This window comes from Triturus cristatus, chromosome 1_2, assembly GCF_964204655.1.
Source record: "Triturus cristatus chromosome 1_2, aTriCri1.1, whole genome shotgun sequence".
NCBI classification, from domain to species: domain Eukaryota; kingdom Metazoa; phylum Chordata; class Amphibia; order Caudata; family Salamandridae; genus Triturus; species Triturus cristatus.
The window spans coordinates 662034198-662057161 of record NC_140580.1 but is presented as its reverse complement, the minus strand read 5'-3'; the positions used below and the strand labels follow the sequence as shown (position 1 = coordinate 662057161).

At 46.6% G+C, this 22964-nt stretch overlaps 1 protein-coding gene across 6 annotated transcripts in view; it reads left to right on the top strand.

The window, feature by feature from the left end:
* Positions 1 to 22964, top strand: part of ARHGEF10L (Rho guanine nucleotide exchange factor 10 like) — a 585939-nt gene that overhangs the window by 138166 nt on the left and 424809 nt on the right. For 4 of the 6 annotated variants that reach the window (XM_085608202.1, XM_085608218.1, XM_085608210.1 and 1 more), the window contains one exon: positions 16336 to 16363. In XM_085608202.1, coding sequence (XP_085464328.1) covers positions 16336 to 16363 — 28 coding nt within the window. Of the gene's footprint in view, positions 1 to 7349; positions 7550 to 16335; positions 16364 to 22964 lie in introns of those variants that run through there. The other 2 variants (XM_085608235.1, XM_085608227.1) reach the window with 2 other exon arrangements.

The following is a 22964-nucleotide window of genomic DNA, read 5'->3' as shown; positions in this document are numbered from 1 at the left end:
CACTACAATCTGCGCCAGGGGCTCCGAGTAAAGGAGCTTGATCCAGTCAATGAATCCAGGTCCAAAACCCAGCTTTACTTAGACAGCGAAAAGTTAGGGCCATTCAATGGTATTGAATGCCATGGATGCGTCCAAAGAAACTATGATCGCTGGTTCTTGTATCGTTACCAATCTTCCCATTACTCCATGTACTCTCCGGAGAGTCAATGCTGTGTTGCGCTGAGGCATAAAGCCCGACTGGTCTGGGTGTACTATTCCGCTGATCACTTTGACACGACGATTGGCAAAGAGCTTAGCAAGAATTTTGGGTTCTGCATTAAGGAGAGAGAGAGGCCTATAAGAGGCGCAATCCGTCTTGGGTTTACCCTCCTTATGAATAGTGATGAGCGTGGCCACCCCCTGGTCCAGTGGAAGCGTCCCTTGCTTTTTGCAATCTGTGAACATGGTTTGCAGATGTGGGGCTAGTTTGTCCAGGGCTAGTTTATTGAGCTCGATTGGTAGGCCATTAGGGCCCAGTACCTTGCCCGACTGGTGGCTCCTAATCGCTAGCGCGATTTTGTCATTAGTAAAGTCACTTTCCAGTAGGTCTCGGTCGGGATCCGACAGGACAGGAAGGACAATGTCTCTGAGTAGGGACCGGGAATCTTCTTCAGTATTGGTAGTATGTGTACGATAGATGTTGCTAAAGTGCGCCGCAAATGAGTTAACAATAGCTTGGGGATCCGTTATGGATTGGCCATCTTTGTCTATCAATTCTGGCACCAACCGGGACGCCAATTCTTTCCTGTCCAACCATGCTATGAGTTTCCCTGCCTTATCCCCCAGGTCATACACCCTGCCCGCCGTTTCACTCCTCATTGATTTAGCCCTGTCCGTGGCTATAGCCTTATATTTATCCCTTTTAAGTTGCAAGATATGGATCTTTTCCTGTGTGACCTCCACTCCCAGTTCCTCTTCCAGCTTGAGGACCCCACCTTCCACCTCGACTAGATCTTTCATTTTCTCCTTCCGTGTTCCAGCTATCAGGGAGAGTGCCTGCCCCAAATCACAGATTTAAATGCCTCCAACATTGTTTGAGGGGAGTCTACTGTGCCCTTGTTTTCTTGAAAGTAGTAGTCTATGGCTTGAAGCAGGGCCTTGCATACTTTCGGGTCGCGGAGATACCATGGATTAATGGGAGCCACCCTGCCCGTCCCACCCCATCCCATCCCAATGTTAGGCGAGCCCATATCAGGGAATGATCAGAAATGCCCCTCGCCATATGTGTAATTTCGTGGATATGCGTGATCTGGGATGCTGGGGAAATTAAGTAGTCTATGCGAGAAAGGCTATTGTGTGCCCCAGAATAAAACGTGTGTTGGATAGTATCCGGGTGGTACGTCCTCCATGCGTCCGTGAGACCCAAGGCCTCCAGCAAATCAGGCAGCCATCTGGCCGACGCCCCAGTGTCTCGGGTGGGGGGGGATAACGGTCCAGCATCCCAGAAACCACTGAGTAAAAGTCCCCTTCCATCATCAGCAAACCCTCCAGAAGTGAGAGCAGTATGGCCCCCAAGTTCTTGAAAGTACGATTCAGAAGGCCTGGCGTCACGTAAACGGACATGAAAGTGAGCGTGCGCCCCTCCCACTGCCCAGTGATGCCAATATATCTTCCAAGGTCGTCTGACCATGTAGAGTGAACCACAAAAGGAAAGGAATTTCGTGTCATGATTCCCACTCCCCGTGAGCCAGTGGTGAAGCCTGCGTGAGCTATCAATTTGTATCCCCACCTGTTTAGTGCCCTGCAGGAGTTCCCAACCAAGTGCGTTTCTTGGAGAAGGATTACGTTTGGGGTGTGCCTCCTGATATATTGCAAAACCACACAGTGCTTGACCTTGTCCACCAGCCCGTTGACGTTCCAGCTCCATATTTTAATGCTGCTACCTCCTTGTTCGCCCATGGGCATATAAGTGAGTTAATGATTCCTCCCGCTGTACACCATCTTTTTGTGCTGACTCGATAAAAACAGAACAAAACTTCAGTACCCCATCCCAACAACCCCCCTCCCTGCTCCCCTGCACTCTGGGCAGCAAACAGCCCATAAGCACAACTATGTAGAGTGCCTGTCGCCCAGCGGTTGAACTAAAAGTAGAAATGTGGGGGTGAATTAGGCGTCCCACCCTCCCTTCCCCTCTATGCAGTCGATATCATACAGTCCCCTTTATATGGGAAACGTTCACCAGGAAGGTGGGTCTTGCTGCATCTCGGCAAGGGGTCTTTACTTTCTCGCGGGTAGGGTCTTCGTGCTTTCTCAACTGGAGTTGTGTCTCTTTAGCTCCCCGCCAGCCATCCAGCCACTCCGCCGCAGCTTCGGGAGTGTCAAAAAACCAGGCCCTGCCCTCAGCCTCCACCAGGAGCCGCACCGGGAAAAGCATGGCGTACTTCACTCCTTTGTCACGTAGTGTCTTTTTTACGGCAAGGAAGGATCTGCGCTGCTTCTGGACTGCCTGTGTAAAATCCAGGAAGAAGGATATTTCAGCGTTCTCAAACCGGAGCGGTGGGGCCACTCTGGCGTTTTGCAGAATCAGGTCTCTGCCACAAAAGTTCAATACCCGTGCCAGCAACGGCCGCGGGGGACCCCCGGGCTACGGTCGCCCCCCAGGGACTCTGTGTGCTCTCTCGATCACAAAGAACTTGAACAGACCTTTAGGCTGTAGATGGGTAAGGATAAGGTCTTCAACAAAGAGGTCTGGCGCCTGCGCCTTCACCCGTTCCGGCACTCCCAGAATTCCTATGTTGTTGTGGCGATTTCGGCCTTCGTAATCGTCCAGCTTGCTTTCAGCTACTTTTCGGAAAAGTTGCAAGTCTCGGACCTCGATTTGGAGTTGTGAGGTGTCCTCCACCAAGCTCAATGTCTTAATCTCTAATTGCTTGACCTTTTCGTTAATTTTTGTGAGGTCCGCCCTGATGAGCGTTACCTTTAACCCCTTGCATGCCCGCCCCTTTCCCCGCCCAGTGCCGCGCCTTTCATTAGCGGGCGGAGTTCATGACGAGCTGGACTCGTCATGGGCACAGCGCCACCGCAGCCCATGACGAGTCCAGCTCGTCATGGGCATTGAAGGGGTTAAGGAGATCGTGTCCATCCTTTGCTCCAGGGTGGACCGGACCCCAGAAATGGCCTCCATGACATCCTTGAGTGTCGGTTCAGGGGAGCTCTCCTCCAGTCCACCTACCACCTTGTCTCTGGCTGGCTGGTCCTGAGGTGTCGTTTTAGGGAATGCGAAGCGGTCCAATTTACTTTGTTGGACTACCTTGGATCCCTTTGTCCAGACATCGTGGTCGGTTTCCGTGCAGCCTCAGTACTGGGCTGTGCGGCCGTATTCAGTTCCTCCAAGTCCCGTTCTATCACCCGTAACGATCAGGAAGCAATCCACTCCCAAGTTCCAACTGCACCAACACAATTGATCTGTCTGGCGCGTGTGGGAGGGGCCCCCCCCAGGCACAGGATAGCGACAACGCCGTTGAGGCGAACCTCCTCCCTAGGCCCACCGCCGCTTCAGAGGTTTCGCAGCCCCCAGGTCAGGTCAGGACACGCCAGATGGTCAATACCGGGGCCACAGTGTTTAGGTCTTGCAGATACCCAGCGCTGTGGTAGAATCGATGTTTCAGATACGGGGAGGGGGAAGGGAAAAGATTATGGGAGGGACTTCCATCTAGGTGGTATACAGGGATTGCAGGCCACTACTCGATGTAGGCCGGTCGAGGCCTCTGCTTCGATGTTGTATCGTCTCCTCACCTCTGTAGTGGAGATGGCTCCGGTGTTACAAGGGGGGGCGCTCGTCTCGGTGCCCCCCCTTTTCCTCCGAGACTCCGCTGATTATTGTGAGTGCGCACTCCTGGCTGTTCAGAGGGGCAGAGGCCCAGCGCCCGGTCCTGGGACAGCCGACGTGCGTGTCTCTCCTCTCGTGGGCTGCCGCGCCTCCGGCTACCGGGTCACACGCCCGTCCGATCCTTATGCACGCACCTCTCTGTCATTCTGCATCTAGAGTCGCGACGGCGTGGGCCGCGATGATGTAGGCTCAACACCCAGGTCCACGCCTGACACTCCCGGCCGTGTATCGCTACGTCGTCGGCTGTTGTGGACACTTCTTCGCCCGGCTGCACCTTCCACCCAGGCCGCAAATGTCTTTGGCGAGCACTTCAGTTCCCGGAGCTCTTCAGCAGCGATTTTGGTCTCGGTAGGGCCTGCTGGCACCCCGCTATCTTTTACTGTCCTCGGGGACCGGATCAGTTTGGCGGATTTACGGGGATGAGAAGGTAAGACGGAGCTAACCTATCTGGCGGCCATTGTGCTACGCTGCGTAGCCACGCCCCCTTAGTTACAATTTTTAATGATGGTCGTTTGCTGTGATTATATTTTTCCTGTGGTGTCATAAGGCATTTCCTGTGAAGTGATCACACGCAATTGATCCCAAGTCTCACATTTCATGATCCATCACGGGGGAACAACCTTTACATCGCGGTTAGTACACCGCGATGCAGTTACATCGCAATCGTTAGAACGACTGCATGTTACCACGCCATGCCATTACAACGCAAGTCTTTACATCGACTTGCGCTAGATGGCGTGCTAACATTACAAATAGTGTAGTTTACTATCCAAACACCTTCCCTACTGTTAAGTGGACTGGAGTTGGAATAGTAAATTACGCTTTTCTAATGTTAGCACGCCATCTAGTGCAAGTCGATGTAAAGACTTGCGTTGTAAAGGCATGGCGTGGTAACATCGCAGTCGTTGTAACGACCGCGATGTAACGGTACGCGTTGTAAAAACTCGCGTTGTAACATCGTACATCCTCCATCACGGTATCTGAATATCCCGTCCACCTTGTTTGCTGCTGGTGGATGTCCACCTATTTTCCATGTCAGAACCAGAATTACTCAGTTATATTTACCATGACCAGGAAATGACCAAATATCCCCCACCATACCAGTTATGTAAAGTAAACTTGTTGCCTAATTCTAAAAGGCTATGCCGCACTATCTCAGCTGTTATTAGGAATCTGAGTCCGCAGGTTTTATCTTGTCTCACAGATCACTGCTGTTACTAGTTTCTGCACTTTTTTTCTTAGCTCGTCCAGGGGGAAGCGCATTCTACATTTCTTCTTTTCTGAATGTAATTGTTGCCTATCCATTTATGTGCACCAAGTAAGACGACGGAAATTGCATTTACGTTAATTAATCTAACCTGGCCCTTCTCCGCCACCACCGTGTCCAGAACGCTGCTGCAGCTGCTGCCTTACTCAAGTGAAACACATTTTGCCACATCGCAGCTTCTCTTGCCAAGCTTCACTGGCTTTCTTCCTCCAGAATTATCTCGAAGTTGATTTTGTATTGGTATTTTGTGAAATGTATTTATCTAGCCATTCTTATGAAACAGGGTGCTTAGATACTCTCTCTCTTACTTGAGACTTCTGCTCTACCCTGACCTGGATCGAATGGCAGGGCAGTTCATAGATGAGCAGCCAAACTCTGAAGCAAGCTGTCTTTACCTCTCGGTTCAGATCAAGCTCAAAGTTGAGGGATGCCTAAAAGGCCTGTATTTTCGCAACATAATTCCCTTATTAGGAGGTTATCGTATTTTGATGCAAACATACCAGCGGCCAGTGTTCCTGCAACAAAATAGAGGGATTACAAGTCATTTTCCCCAGAAACGTGGAATAACTTGGGGACTCGGGAAATCCATGACCAATTCTCTTTGTTTTCCCTATTCCAGAGAAAATAAGAGGTCCAAAAGTGCATCCAGATATAACTGGCTTGGAAAAGGTGATTTTTGGATGCAGGGGCTTTACTTAGGCTGGTGATGCCAGGGCCAGGAAGGGGGTTGAAGCGGGGTGTGTAGCAACTGAGCCATGAGTACTAGTGCAAGAGAAGGTTGAAAAAAATACATCAATACTGAGGGTTCAGTGGGGCCCTCCGGCCACTGGACCCTGGTGCCACTGCACCTGCTGCACCCTCAATAGCTACACACCTGTTTGGGGGCAGGGAATAGATTAGACTAACAACTCTGCTGTGAAGCCCCAAAATGTAAATTCTTTGTAATCGGCGGGCAGGCTCTGCTACTTTAAAAACTTGTAAAATATGAGTACATTGAGAAATATCTCTTCGCTCTAAAACCAGTGTATCTACGTTCTGCGTTCTCTGAGTGATTGCTTGGCTGTGCCAGTCCAGAGTATCCATGTTTTTTGAAACTCTATAGTTCTTCTGCCTGAAAGCTAGAGCGTGTAAGATCTGTGTAGATTGGTGGAAAGCTCTGCTGTCAGACGGTCAGCCAATAGGCTCTTCCTCACTTGACAGATAGGTCTGCTGTGTGATCCATGACTTTACAATTTCCATGTCCCTTGAGCCACAGCTCTGGTGTCGAAACCAGAGATTTCAGGAGTGTGTAATCTGTGGGGTGGGTCTGTCCTGTGAGCCCCTAGCCAACATGTCTGCCAAGTGGACCCCTGTCATCAGTGATAAATAACCACTGCCAGTCGCTTTAACGAAACATTTGGGACGATCTGGAACTTTAAAATCCGTGCTTTCATTGATTTTAAAATAAATACTTTAATGTGCAGAGTGCAACTGCAAGTCCCAGAAAACAATGCATTGTTTTCTAAAATGCCATTAATGCAGGAAGATGGCACACGTGGCAAGAACACACTTGGCACATGTGTGCATGTATGTTTTGTGACACCCTCGTCTTTACATTTTTCAGTTTCAGGGATTGGAGTTGAGAAGCCCACGTTGACATCTCGTTTGTGGGCTGTCAACAATGCAATTCTTTTTGTAGCCAAAAACCGCTTTTAATAATCTTATTTCCCCCTCAGTTTAAATAAATCGGAGGCGTCCAGAAAACTGACTTTGCATCGAGAACTAAATGGTCAGAGGGAAGCGACTGCCCGTGTGGAGTTTCATCCTTCGTGGAGACCTCTAGACATCCTTGGACACCTGCTAGTTTAGACAGACTGCAATATTCGGGAGACCTCACTCTGCACACTTTCTCTCTGCACACTCTGTGACAACTCACACTTAAGGGAGATCCGAATATTCAGCGAAACCTGCTCGAGGACAGCTGGTAGTTTAGAACAGCGCTGTGAAGGGGAACCAAAGCGCTTTAAAGGAGAGCTCCGCCGTTCAGGTATCCCTGAACCGCCCGCCCGCCGGCTCGAGCGGAGACTTGGCAGAAGCGGGCCGCCGGGCCTGTCATACCGGGCTCTATTAATAGGCCCATTCCACGGATCTCAGCTGACAGGCGGACGGCCAAGGCGCTGGGCCCGAGGTCAGGCGCCTTTCCTTGTACAGAAGCGTCAGCTCCTGAAACCTGATGCAGTACCCACGGTCGCGAGCTCGGCTAGCCGCAGACAGGAGGGCCTGGGGCCGACGGGGGCCCGCTGCCGCACTTCACTGCACGGACGAGCACCGTTACTTACTCCGAAGCTGTGTGCTCACTAGGAACCGAAGGCGGCGTCAAGTGACGTGACGTGACGTGACGGACTCCGCAAGTTTCCAAACAGCGAAATATACAGGCAAGGCTAACGCATGCGCTGCAGCGGCAAATCAGCACACCCGCCATATCTCACTCGTCACAAAAATTCTCGAATTCCACAACATTTCCTCAGTACAAAAATTGTCTAATTCCACAACATTTCCCCAGTACAGAAGTTCCTCGGTTTGACTCCCCTTCACCCTCCTCTTAGCCATAAATTATGTTTGATCTAGCCGCCATTTACTGGTCACCTCATTTAATGGTGTAGGAAGGGTGCTGTGCACTGTGTGCACCGGAACGCAACCACGAATAAAGGGGATGCCTAGTTGGGAAGCGAGAAACGCAACAGTCACCGTTGGCTGCAGAGCAGTCCTTCACTCTCCCTCTCCCTGACCCCTGTGCCATTGCACCTGCTTCCCCAATTATAGCTAACCCACTGCGCGTCACCCAACATGCCCAGATTGGATTCCCCAACATCTTATGTGAGGCCACAAACACTGTCTTCTGACTTCCCAAGGATTATCACATGATCAGTCTGCCCTGTCATTCTCTGTTGTGACTCACCATGAAAGTTCATAGATACAACCCCCAGAGAACACTCTCTGTTCCAACTACATCCCAACATTCTTCCAACATCATCTTCGACTATGTCCAATCTGGCTCCCAGTCAACATCCCTCATGCCAACACTTTGCCAACATCCTCTCACCTGGTACCCTGCTAGCATTGATTGATCCGGTGATCCGGTTTCTGAACAACTTCCTCTAATCCAACTCACATGGCAACATCCGACAATCAAACATCCAAATAACATCACCCAATCCAGCTCAGAACCTGCAAACCTTAAATATTACGTCCTGCCAGAATCATTGAATCTGGCTTTCCAGCAACTTTCTTTTGTCCAACTCGAAGTCAAACCTCTTCTATTCAGACTTGATGGCATTTCCATCCAGTTTAAACTTCTATGTTGTCCTGGAATAAGACTACAAACGTTCTTAAATCCAACTCTCATTGATCAGCCTCCAATCCGTGTTCTCTCCAACACATTCTGAGCTTACTTGCAGTCAATATCGTACATTATATGTCAGGCTTATTCCTTTCAATGTAACTAACTTTTAGGAACCATCCAGCCCCCAGGCAACATCATACAGTTTAACGCCTCACCAACAACTTTAAATTCAATTCCCTGACCCATAATCCAATCTGCTGGCTTGCCAAGTTTCTCTGACTGGACTGCCCAATAAACAGCCTCCATTCCAACTGTGGACCAGTTAGCTCTGATCCAACTCCTTATTAATGTCCTCCACCTGCTACAGCTCTCACACTTCGACGTGTCCTTTCCCACTTGGTGCCAGATTCATGATGAGTTGTTGCCCAATGCTACACTTCAGCACTCAGCCCACTGTAGCCACGTCTCTGCTAAAGCTGTGGTGCACCCCTGCCCTCCGATCACATACAGCTCTCCCATTCACTGAAGCTGGCGGCTCAGCAATGGGACCGGCTGCACTTGCAACCATTCTGCTGTGACACGATCCCAAATTTATTGCAATTCAATACTTGACATCAATTGAGGAGTGTCTTGCTTCAAATGGAATGCCACTTAGATGTGGAATCATCTTGATAAGCATCCAGAATTTGGCTCCAAGTCTCCACATCTGTATGATTTAAAAACATTTGGATGACATCCTTGAACTTCTAATCAGGATCTCATATTACAAACACTACACTTGGAGAGCGCTTGTCATTTCTCCTTTCTCTGGGCAGTGAGAACAGCTGTGAATTTCGACCACTGAGGTTGCTAAACAACAAATTACTATTCAGAATTTGTAATCAAAATTCAGGAAGCCTGTCTGGGATTCTTGGTTATACCACTGCTTGTAATGGCGATATAGAAGTGCAGGTACTCATTAGTTAGAGTATCTGTTTGTTCCTGAGGTGTTTGGTACACTCCCATTAAATGTGTTGCATCAGTGCTGAGAATACAGGTATTCTCCGTTTCAAATTAAAGAAGCGTAGGTGCACCGTACCGGACAGTACCTGCCCCATTAAAGCACTATCGTTGGCCCTTTAGCACTCCAAATGATCTATCAGGGTTTCTCTTTCTGTATTCCAGAGGCACTCGCTATCATTCACAGGACCGCTTTCCCAGTTGACTTACATTGGAATGTGCGTCATACTCTAGAAGAGATTGGAACCTAAAATTGTGAATTGAACATCATTAATTCTGTCTTTTTGAAGAGATTTGCCTGCTTGATGCATCCAAATAAATTATTGGTCCACTCAATTCTATGTTTTTGATTGTGACATTTGCACAACCCTGGATTCATTTCCTATTGGCCATTAATGATCGCTCTCGGATTACATTTTACTACATTCTCTTGCTCTCTCTTGGTCAATCTATGCTGTTTTCCCTTATTGACGTGACCTCTGTATTCAGATCAATACATTCATCATCTTTTAGGTCAGAATGCACTAAAACAGCCAATGGGATGCAAGGAAAGAGACTTTCATGTGATATGTTGTGCTGTAGTACCCCTAACATGGCACACAGGATATATTGTAAGCAGGGTGCCCCCTACCGCTTGAATAAATACGACGTCAGAAATAAAATAAAGGTAATGTTAGAAAGGTCCTGTTATTCTTCAAACCATTCATTCTTGTAAAAATGGAAAGACCGGGGGTTAATACTCTGAGCTGAACAATATTATTAATACTGTTGCTACTAATTCTCATACAACTACTCCTACTATTGCCACCACTAATCCTAATCCTATTGCTATTACTTCTCTTCCTATTACTACTAACCATGCACTACTCTTACTACTACTCTTACTAATATTACTACTCTGGTTATTACTTCTCATACCATTACCACTAGCCATACACTGCTCACACTGATGCTACGGTTACTCATGCAACTACTACTTGTCCTATTACAACTACCAATACGGCTCATTCTACTACTGCTCCCACCATTGCTTCAACGTCTCATACTATTACTGCTACACTACCTGTACTAATACTACTAGTTCTCATGCTACTTCTACTCATATTATTGCTCCTCCAGCTACTACTACTCATTGAATTACTAATGCCACTACTCATGCTACTACTACTACAACAGCACATACTGCTACTAATAATAAATACAACAATTTCCGTTCAAACTTCATCACAACCTGAATTTTTTGAACTGGCTTTTAATGCCCAGCTCCATGATACCTATTTCACCTTATTCACCTCAGAAGGATGAAAGACGGAGCCTGCCTCCTTTCCCCAGAAAGATGAAAGGCTGAGGGATTTCAAGTGGTACGATTTCACCAGCTGATCCCCTTCTGCCTTCCAGTGGAGTTGAAAGACAGGCGTGCATCATTATGGCGAATAAGAATTGATCTGATCGTGGGCTATTGATACAACCTGGCTCATTCTACAGGAGATCTGTGTGAGAACTGAGCCATCTGATCTCTTGGGAATATCCAGCCAGGCCTGTGCATATGAAAGACCTGTTGGACCGGGGAGGGGTCAGCCCCTCATCAGATAGGGTCATTAAGATCACCGAAAAGAGTTCTTGAGCCTGCGCTGTTTGCCTCTCTTCGTTGGCCTATTTGTGGAGATTACGTTAACTTCAAGACCCCCCAAATGTTCTAGCAGAACTGCCTCTCTCTAAGTACCCTTCCAGAAAGCCCCCGTGGTCCTCCCCAATGAACTATCAAGGCCAGAGGAGACCAGTGTTTCTCGGTGTAGTACATCTACACCTAAGACCTCCTCTCTAAGATTAAGAGGAAAAAAAATTCTCTTCTGAAAGTGCTAAAAATATAGGAGGGCACACCAGCAAATTTCTAGGGAGCGCTGAGCCTGGGAGCCTGTGCACGATCCGTGCCATGGATGTGTTTGGAAAGTAAAAGGTGCAACAAACATCATGTAGAAATGTGATAACCTCTCTTCAAAAATCAAAAAAATTACCTCAGAGTATACCTCTGCATTGAGAGGCACTTATTAAAGGTGATAGTTTTCAAATGCGAATTTAGAAACATTCATGTCTCCCCACTCAGAATGACGACAATGCTATTAGTGAAGTAAGAGGCAAGTTAGGTGTCATATGGACTCTATATGGGACCTAGATTTGTATTCTATATGAGGGATCATTATGGTCTACTAAATAAAGCTAAGGTTTTTGTACACTGCAAATCCCGAACTCCCATATTTCAAGGTGCTCTCAAAAGGAATTATGAAGAAAAAGGAGGCACAGTGAAATAAAATATCTTCCTAGGATCACACAGTTTGATCAAGTGGGGAAGCTGATTTCACATTGTGCTATTCAACCAACAGACGCGTACAGTGGCGGCTGGCAACTTTTGAAAGTGGCAGGACAGGTGCAGCATGTAAAGGTTAAATAATTTTGTAACGGGCAGACATGCTTACATTTGTATTGCAGAGGTGATCAGGAACATTCTATTTATTTATAGGTATGTTTTATTTAAATAGAGTGTGCACCGATCACCTCTGCAACACAAATGTAATTCATCAGCATATGGTTCCCGATTATGTGGAATTGGTGACACTAGCCATGTTGTCCTTGATATTCTTGCAATGCTTATACTTTTTTGGGGGGCAATTGCTAACACGTGTAGCACTCGTTTTTATAGCGAGATACATTCAAAACAAAAACCCTGTTCAAATGTAGAGTTGTGATGCCATCTTTCATAGAAACAGTTCCAAAGATAATAGGTCTGACTTTAATGTGCTGCACACAATGCTCGCACATGTTCTTCCATTGCTTGTTTAATTAACAAGATCACAGCAGCTTCTTCTTTGTGACCGGGGCTGCTCGGCTGTCACTACGTTTGTCAGCAGGACATCGTGTCCGGGAGTCTTCACACTTTGTTCACCCTTTAACCTTAATTAATAATACGGTCCCCTCTTGTTCCTTCAGATATGAAGCTCTCCTCTGCCTTTCTTCAATCATCAAGGCCAGAAGATACGTTCGAGTCAGCTGGAGTTTTGAGCAAGTTGTGTCATTAATTATTCGAATGACTGAAGCTCTGTACACTCACTAAATGCAATCGTCAGGAGCAACTTGCCCTACTTGATTTTGATTAACCCTGGCGAGAAGAATTCTAGAGAGATAACATTTAAAACATGAAATGGAGCACTGGTATTAATGGAATAAAAACATTCTTACCTTGCTCCGATCCGATCCTCAGCCTTGCGATGCCGGACAAAGATGTGCATGCTGGGTAGTAGCATTCCAGCCAATCGAAGCACTGCTGTTATGCTGCTTGTCATACCAAACAGCATAAGAGGAGTGCCAGGATTGGCTGGGTCAGGGAAACACAACGCTCACTCAGAGATGGATGGGGCTGTGGCGTAGCTCTTCCAACTCCCAGGTAAGTTGATCATGGAAGCCTGAACTGCGCATGTCAGCTTGGCCACAGCGAAAGCACTCAGCAATCTGACATCCGCAGCTCATTTTCACAGCCTCCTTCAATCCTTGTTTGAATTTCTCCGTAGCCCCGCCCTTACACTACAGGAACAAAAATCTTAAAAGATATGTAGTATTTCTGGTGTGTAGCGCTCACAGTAGGGGCAACGCTCCACGCTCCTATGGATGAGGCGCCACTGGACACGTATCTCTTTCTCACTCCACTATTACAGCAAGTTTTGTCTGAAATTCTTGGTGCATGATTTGAGCGTGAGTTACACGCAGACTTCTCATGAAAGCTTGTCTCGTTTTCAGCTCATGTGTCTAAGAGAACCTCGAGCTGAACTACAGCAAGGTATCTGGCTTGAACCTGGCTGTTATGTTATGTTAAGTAAGTACTTATAAAGCGCACAGCTACTCGATGGAGTGTCCGGGCGCTGAGAACCTTGTGACGGAGCTGGCCCTGTGCTGTCAGAACCAAGTCGAGTACTATTGCTGATATAACCAGGTTTTCAATGACTTCCTAAAAACAAGGAGGTCCTGCATCTGTCTCAGTTCCAGTGGCAGGTTGTTCCAGATTTGAGCCACCTGGAAGGAGCGTCCCCCCTATCCACGCTTGATGATATTTAGGAGTGCGTGCCAACTGTAGCGTTGAGGACCTCAGTGCGGGCAGTAGAACTGAACTCTCTTCCTGATGTACGCAACACCTGTGTCATGGAGAGCCTTAAAGGCCAGGACCATTGCTTTAAAACGGATCCTCTTGCGGACTGGAAGCCAATGTAGGGATTTCAGATGGGTAGACATCCGTGATTTAGGGCCAAGTATGAGTATTGATCTGGCTGCTGCATTCTGAGCCACCTGTAGCCGTGCCAATAGATATTCCGGTAGCCCCAGGTACAGGACATTTACGTAGTCCAACCTGGAAACAATCAGTGCCTGGACCACCGTTTTCCTGTGTGTGACAGGCAGAAGGGGCAAGAACTGGTTTAGCATTTTCAACATGCCAAAACATGATCCAACAACTGCCTGAATCTGGACCTGCATGGAAAGATTATCATTCAACTTCACTCCTAAGTTTTTAACTGTCTTTAGAGAGGTTGTGGGAGGGGACATGACCACTGGGCACCAGTTTTGCCACACGTTGCCTTCAGTGGCTTGCCCACTATTGCTAAAATTCTTCTTTACTAGGAGAGCAGCCCATAGCTGCCTCCATCAAAGTTCACTTCTCTATCGAGAGACAATGACCCTCTGCTCGCCACCCCAAAGACTGACTCATGTTTCTCATTTCCCATCTGTCCCGCCCAACTGCTCAGTTTATATTGTGGCTGGTGGCTTAACTCAAAGGAGACATATCATGTTCTATAAAGCGCTAAATAAATAAATCTTTGATCCGTCGTATTTGGAATAGCATTCTCTTACACAGTAGGTTTAAAAATATGCACAGTGTTCCTAGAGTAGACTACTTAGATCAACTCCAAAATGTCACTCATTCTTCAGTGTGCACATGGTAAGCATTCACTGACTACCTTGTGCACTCATCCGCTAGTAGTAGATACTCAAAGTTTTCGTTGTGCAAACCTGTAACTGGTTGGCTATACTTTCATCTCAGTTACTTGACCCTGAGCCTGGGCAGCCCAATCATGTTCCTACCAAGCAGGAACTGGTTCCTCGCTCACTACAGAGTGAAGGTCACATTTGCCTCCCTCACCTTTCATTCTGTCTATCCACAGTCTATCTATCAACAGACCTGCCCCCATCTTCACTCTGCCAACTTGCACAATGTCAACGCGTGTGCGTTGCACCTTGAACCTGAGCCTCTAAACCCTACCAGTTAAATATTTGCCACATCTTGGTGGCTGGCATTACGGTCAGTCACTTAATTCTGATATTGTACGAAATTTTGAAGTTGTAATTTGCCGCATGCAGTATTACTTCTTGCAAGAGACAGATCCACCCCATTAAACCTGGTGGAAGCTGCCCTTAGGAAAAGACCTGGAATTTAGAATTTCTTGCTGAAAGTTTGCAGTGGCATTGATTTCTGCCTGTTATTTCCCATTCCAGATGCAATGGCCCTTAAAGTGTGTGATCATGCTACCTGTCGTTGATAATACTGGCTGCTGTATTACCACACCCTTTTAACACACCACTTTTAATGAGGCCATCCGTGGGCAGGGCTTAGCTTTTACATCACAGGCTCTGGTTATTAACTAAGGGCTTGACTCACGGACAAAAACTTAAAACAAGCTTTGGCAATTACTTTTAAGGAATGTTGTATGATAATGTGAAGCATTACAAGTAAATAGCATGGGAATATATCTATTTGTTTGGAATTAAGGAACTGTAGAGTTATATATGTCTAGATTAAAAGGTCAGGTGACAGTTATACTATCAAGCAAGACATTAAAATCCATGTAGGTTAATGACTGCCCTACTCCCATCTTTGCTGCTGCCAGAGAAAAGCCACATAAATTATATTGTTATCTAAGTCACTTTCTTAAAATTCCAGTGTTTTTTATGTGCCCCTGAAAGTTCAGGCTTAGGCAGGTGGATAAATAAACAACATAGTCACATCTGTGTGGAGGCCAAGCACTTTATGTGAAAGCACACAAAATCTGCCCAATAAGAACATGTCCTCCTAGCTCCCAACATGTGGGCGGAGCCAAAGCCCCCTCTCTAGTGGTCCTCACATAATTGTCTGGCGACTGCTGCACTGTCAAGACAGACCGTAACCACATCCATGTCAGCATGTAAAGCTCTGCATGCCGTTTTACCTTTTCGCAGACCTTTCAAAGAGTAGGCCTGAGATGGTGCGTCAGTCATAGCTTTCCAGGTGCGCTCATGGGACAGGCATGTGACATTCATACATGCTGTTATTTCTTCAACGCAAAATTGTTCACGAAGCACAATTCTGCTTTGAGGGAACCCAGCGCCCATGTGCAAATGCACATTTGTTTTTTCCTCATGGAGAACCACTTTCCATTAAATTCCCCTTACACCTGAAATTTGTGCTATTCTGTACCTCTCCCACACTTGAAAGGGATTTACTTCACCATTTGGCATGCTTTGAAGCACCTACTGCACGAGTTTTACTGTTGTGCAATATTCTGCTCTTTAATGGATAATTACTAATTTTGTGCATGAGTAAAATACTTTGCAAGTTCAATGTCACCCTTTGTAAATACCCTGCACTCGTAAATCTAGCAAGTCTGTGAGTCACAGACAATCAGTTAGCATGCATGAATCAAGGGGGTCTGTTAGTGGCATTTCTCCATGACCTGCTTTCTACTGCAAACAAGGCTTTTTAATACCAGTGGACTTTGGTTCTTTGGAGGGTTTGTGGGTTTTAACTGAGTTTGTTACCTGATCAGTCACTGACCGGCTACCTTTTGCCCGTTTCTCTTGCAGATCTGGCAGGATCAATGCTGCACACAGGGTAAGTGCAACATTTTTTGTTCCTTAAGTTTTCTTGTGTTTTGTAACAGTTACTTCTACAGCCCACGTCTGCTCCTTAGCCCTTGTGTTCAGGTGTACGCACTGTTCTTGGTAGTCTGGGGTGTTTATGAGCATGCCTTCCATGCTGTACGAGGGTGCATTGCCACACCAAGCTGTGTTCGTTAAAGTCGACTATGGCATGTGTAGTTGTTTAGCATGATGTGCATATAAGCCAGTGCTTAATTTGAGCCAGTGGTTTCCGGTGTTCGGCACCAGCACTTAATTGTCAGTACTGGTGCTTGTGATAGCCTGCCACAAGGTGGTGCTGTCTGGCTAATTTAGAGATGACCACAAAAACAGCTAATTATTAATGCAATATACATTTTAAATGACTTTTACCTGCCGCCCAAGCCATTCTCATAGCTTTGATGGCCTGAAATAGTCTGAATTGTCACACTTTTAGGAGAATGATGGTTAGTAGTTGTGTTGTTACTATCATTGCAGCACGGAAGGGGCAATGTGCTGTGCAAGCTGCAGTGACCTCCGGGTGAGAGCCCTGGCACTTTTATTTTTTACAAATAGAGCACTAATGTAAGCATTCAAGATATGCAATTTCAGATGTGTGCGAGGGTGGGCATGTTGATGTAAACGGGGGTCGGGGGTAGGTCTAGGATGGCAAGGGGGGCAAGAGTGGTACTGAGTGTCCCTCAATGCTGGTCGGTTGGCATTCAGTTGTTGATGTAAACGGGGGTCGGGGGTAGGCCTAGGGTGGCAAGGGGGGCAAGAGTGGTACTGAGTGCCCCTCAATGCTGGCCGGTTGGCATTCGGTGCTGTGGTGAGTGTGTTAGTGTGGCCCGGAGGTAGTGCCACCACCAGGTGTTTTGACGTCATACCCCCACTTTCTTCCACATGCACAAACCATGCACCAACCCCTGCTCACCGTAATGCGCCCAGTTTTGCATCGATAAAGAGGAGGGATTGATTTGTTAGCTGTGGTTTTATTCATGCCTTAGAAACAAATCTCACACAAAGAGCTTTTAATCTGATGTAAACCAATACACCCACAAGTGACTCTGACATGAATCAGCCTGCAGACAATTCGGTTTGTGGTGTGCACTGTGGAACAGCCTGACCTCTTCCTCTAAGTAAGAGATGTATGGGTTAGGCTTTTTTCTGTAGCCTCCAATAAGTTATTGTCTCAGTTTTTTCATTTACGAGATGCAGAAAGGTAATGTGATTTGCCCAATATTACACGGGATGTGCTTTCATTCAAAGTGCCTTAGTTAACATTCTGCCACATAAACATATGACAATCTCGCCTCCTGCCTTTACTCTTTCACATATGTTAAGATGGTCGCGCTTTTTTGCCTTTCTAGAACGATGGGGAATATTATCAGGAACGGCTTTAAAAATTATCGCCGCTTTAGCGGCAGAAAACTGCCGCTAAGGCGGCGATAATGGGCTTGATAATATGCCCTTGAAAATTCCAATAGAAGCCCAGGTTCTGGTGTCAACATGAGCTTCTATTGGAATTCTCCAGGGCATATTATCAAGCCCATTGTCGCTGCTTTAGCGGCAGTTTTCTGCCGCTAAACCGGCGATAATTTTAACGCCGTCCTTGATAATATGCCCCTAAATTCGTAGGCATTCTTAGAAATCTTTGTGAAGCTTTTCTTTAGCTTATGAAGGTGGTAACAATGAGGTAAGTTGCCCCGTGCACAGTATGTAGTGCGCAGTACAACAGCGATAATCTAACTATACTAGGACGCAAGAAGTGTAAAAGTCAGTAGTGACTATCAGTCGTAGACCGGTACTGAAATTTTTCTATTTTTTTGTAAAAATAGTCAACTATGTTTGATCGAGAGGCATAACCGTTACTTGACAACGACGCAACTCACATGATAAGTCAACCTAACCTGCTATTACACTAGGGTGAAACAAATCAGGAACGAGAGGATTGGTCAACAATAGAAGTTACAAAAGTGTCTCAGAATAGTCAGGATTTTAATAGGTGGAATGCAAGGATTAGAAGATTTGCCGGGCAGCACCATGCGTTGAAGGAGGTGTCAGCAAGAGCACGGTCCTACTAGTAACTCAGACTCTGTATCCTACATGCATATATGGCAGACCAATGATGCCTCCCGTAAATGGGACTTAGGTGATGGTCTCCGGTGCCTACACTCGCCCAGTTGGAGGGGACCTCATAAGGATACAGCCAACAAAGCTGTAGGCAGCAAAGAGTAAGGCAATACTATAACTATTGATATGAGAGTGGCACATTGTCGGTGATTTGGCTATTGGCAACCTAGTGGATGTGGGAAGTGATGTCTGCACATATTTAGTAAGGAGGCAGCACCAGCAGCACTCTTTATGGGAAGTAAAGATGACGACTTGATGGTACAACCTTTTACTTTACCCATCAGAATAAACATTTAATTAGAGGATCACTAGGGTGGTCTTACTTGACTGGGTGGACATCTTTCCCGCCAGAGCAACATCACTGAAGTGATCACTGGTGCAAATCTAGATGGATTCCCTCTGTTCCTGCACGTGTCGTTGGATGTATGAAAGTGCTGCATTCCTGCTTTTAATGATGGGTGGGTGACATCGTGCTGAGTCCCTTGACTATTGAATTCTGATTGTGGTGACATGAGTGCGATCCTCAAGTGTAAGCTAAAAAGAACGGCAACGGCCATTAGTGTCAAGAGTCCATCCTTAGGTAATAGGGAGTGTAAGTAATTGTTTTAATAGTTGAGGGGGGTAAGTACTCACCTCAAGCGATTATCACAGTCCTTGTCAAGGTTAACCAATAAAGACAATAAATAAACCTGAGCTCAACCCCCTGGTAGCATAGCACAGAGCAGACAGGCTTAACTTCGTGGCAATGTGTAAAGTATTTATGCAGTCCTAAAACAGTTATAAAGTAGAAATGCAAAACAATAAAAATCCCAGAACAAATGAGAACAAATGACTCAAATTTAGTAAACAAAATGTCATCAACATGACAAAAATTCAGTGTGAGAAAATTGGAGCCGTGAATGTTAAACAGTTTAAGTCCGAATAGGGCCAAGAAGCACAATGTGTCAATGATAGTCAATGGTCGCCATAGAACAGGCCCTAGACGCAATTTGACACTAAATGCGATGGAGGTCAGATAATCTAACCAGGTTGATCTTACTCAAAGGTTTCAGTTTCAGTTTTTTAATTCTTTAAGCCCCAATCCATGACGGGACTATACTTATTAAGCCCCCCCCCCACGGAACATAGAGGAGGCACTTAGAGACTCATAGGGTGGCAGGCAGAGGCCAACAGGAGTGTCTAGTCCAGGTAGAATTGCCACTGGTCAGCTGCACAGTTGCAGGAAAAGGCCTCTTGTAGCTTGCTGCAACCCTGTAGCTTTAACAAGAGGCCAGCTTTGTGATCCTTGGAGCCCACTTCTTTGGCCTGAGTAAGCAGGGGCGGCTCTAGTCTCATGGTGGCCCTGTGCAGGGAGCGTAGGTACGGGGACCCGGAAGAGGGGGTCCGGGCGGGGCGGAGCTCAGGAAGGTATTTTAATAAAACGTCCAGAAAAGGCGTTAGATGACCAGTACCCGCGGCTGCTCCTACCCTTCCGAATTCGTCTCAGAACGATAACATTTAGGAGGAGGAGGAGGAGGGCATTGTGACACACGACGTGAGGGACTGGCACAGACGGCGGCAGGGCCATGACAGGACCTGTGTCCTCTGGATACGCGGGCAGCGATGTAGTAAATAAGGGTTCGTTTTCACCCAGGCACACCAGGAAAACTGCAAAAGAAACGAATTTCCGCAACCTCAGCACGTGACGCACTACTCATGTTTACCTACTGTTTACCAAAAACCTATCATGCTTCCCTTTCTTCCCTTTTTCACCTAAAATGTTTTTTTTCTTTGTATTTAAAAAATTGTAAGACTCACTGAGAAACACCTTCCTACCACAGTTTGGCAATGTGTGACAGCTAGATGGCACCGCACGCGTCGTAACGTTCCGAGTCCGACTACCAGAAAGAATGCAGACTGATGATACACGCCACGCCGCACTCGGGAAGTCGTTTGAGGAGGTTGAGTCTGCGCAGATCACTCTATCCCCACAGAGACAGAAACACTAATAGGCAGCGTTACTGACCCAAAAAGAAAGACAAAATGACAGACAGCACTGACACATCCAGAAAAATACAGGGAGTAAAGGAACCCTGCATTCAGAGACACACATGCCTGTTGCCCCCTTCATCCGCCTGGAAGGCAGATGTATCACCTGCATCCAGTCACCGCTGTCCCGAGTGGACAGACAGACGGCCGATAAGAGCTTGTGACAGGGCTCGGCCGGACGCGGAGGCTCTCAGATCTCGCGGACGCCACCAGCTCAGCAGTAAAAGGCTTCGTCCCAAGCCGCGGACGGACAATAGAAGACCAGACAGACAGACAGAGCAAGATGGCGGTGTCCGCGAGCAAGCCGCGCGGCCGTTGCGGGGGAGGCGCGAATCAGGAACGAGGAACACAGGTGCGGGAAGGGGGGGGGTGACGGTCAGGGTCTTTGTAAGTTAGTGGAAGCCGGAGGCCACCAAATCCCTGCCAGGGGCCGCCACGAATATGTATTGTATCCAGTGGTCGAAGTGGGTAAAAAAAGTAGGGGAACTGTGGGCGGAGAATCAGAGGGCGGGAATAACCTGAGGATTGGATCAATGGGCGGAGTTAGAGGTGTGGCCAGGATTGGCAAAACATCCCAATCTTTAGTATTTGTTTGGCATTTCACTGACCATTTACAGCTTATTATGTTATGTAATTCAACCAATGCATACATATGATTATTTAACGATTAATATGAGTTATTGACATTAAAATAAATTCACAAAGTGGGATATGTTTCTAATCACAGAATGTCCCAAATATGCTTAAAAGTGGAAGAACAAGCCATTTGTTTCTGAGCCATGGATTTTCTGTTGTCCGCAATATACACAGAGACAATCAATTTTATGTGTGTAAATCACTGTATGGGAAATGTTACATCAGACAAAGGACTACAAGGTGTAGGAGTCACATGACAACCATATTAGTAGGCAGTATAGTTTAATAGTGATTGATCTGGAGATACACAAACTCAGAATTTAAAACTTAATACCATGATTGGAGGCTCCCTTTAATAATCACTATTGATTTCTATCCAAATGAACACTTTTTTGCAACATTAGGATAATCAAAGGCTTAGGGAAAAAAAACATAAAGCTCTAGTTTATACCTTGCAGATTGTATGCAGCTCTAAGATGAAAGCTAATAGCTCACTGTTCTTTGTTAGGATTTTAACTTATAAACTGCAAGTAGCAAAAGGATCTTACTGTCAAAAGCAGTAACCCACTAACCTATTTACAATATATGCACTTTGTGATGGGCATGGTACATGTTCTTAGCAGCAGTCACATGAACCCTCTGCGCTATCTTTCCATGAGTCAAAACTTCCACTAGACAAAACTCCGATCTCGCTCTAGTAAGACCTTTATTCACCGGAGTTATCATGACATTTTTATTATTGCCGAAAATTGCTGTAGGCCAGGAAGGAGGCAGCAAGTGCTTTTAAAACCAGAATATACAATGCCCCCACTCAAAGTCAGCACCCGTTGGGGTCACACTGGTCGCATCACCCTAGTGCCAGCTCTTCTCAGGGGTCCTGTGACCTCACTGTTGCTCTAGGGTCTGCTTCTTCTTAGGCCTGCCAGCAAGACTGGAGGTGAACTTCAGTATGGATTGTGGTGGGCAAGCCTTCAAGGTGAACCCACACGCCACTGCTAGGGTCCACCTGCTGGTGTTAAGACACCAGGGCTTTTCCGGATTTGCAGGGTCTTCTAAGGTCTAGCATGGGGATGTGCTCCCTCAGGAGAGTGGTCTGGGGGACTGCTCATGGAGGCTGAACCTGGTTCCTCAGTTCTAAATTCGGCAGCTCTGCCCCCAGTGCTACATCCGCTCCCTCACTGAACACCATACTGCCCCACTGAGAGAAATTCACATTGCCTTCAACTACAATCCAATTTGACCTGCTATAAACAACTGGATGCGACTCAATTCAAATTAAGCACTGGCAAGAGCAATATGCTCCCTAAAGGAAAAAGTAACAACATCCTGGAAAAAGCAAACACTCATTGGGAATGAAAGATTAAATAAAGCTTGTGAAATGTAAGCAGGAACAGCATGGTGAACTTAACGCTTTTACACTCACTATTCAGAAATCAGTGAGTGCTTCTGCCTGAAAACTACAGGGCCCAGAAAGGACCCATTTCAATGTCCACTGCTTATATCCGTACAAAACGTAAGCAGTATGGTTTAAAAAGACCACATTCGTGAACACAAAGCCGCCGTACACATTTTGTACAATCCACCCATCAACCAGGTATCGCAGTACCTCCAGGTTTGGCGCACTTCCCCACCGGGGGAAAACAGCGCTTCACTGGCAAACTGACTAAAGTGACGCTAATGTTTTTGGGGTTTGAATAAAACCGATCTGGGCACTTTAAGAACATTCCGTCTTGTTTTATTTATTGATTTTTCATATTTTGAACCTTTTATTTCCGTGGCTGCACTTTGGAATAGAAAAA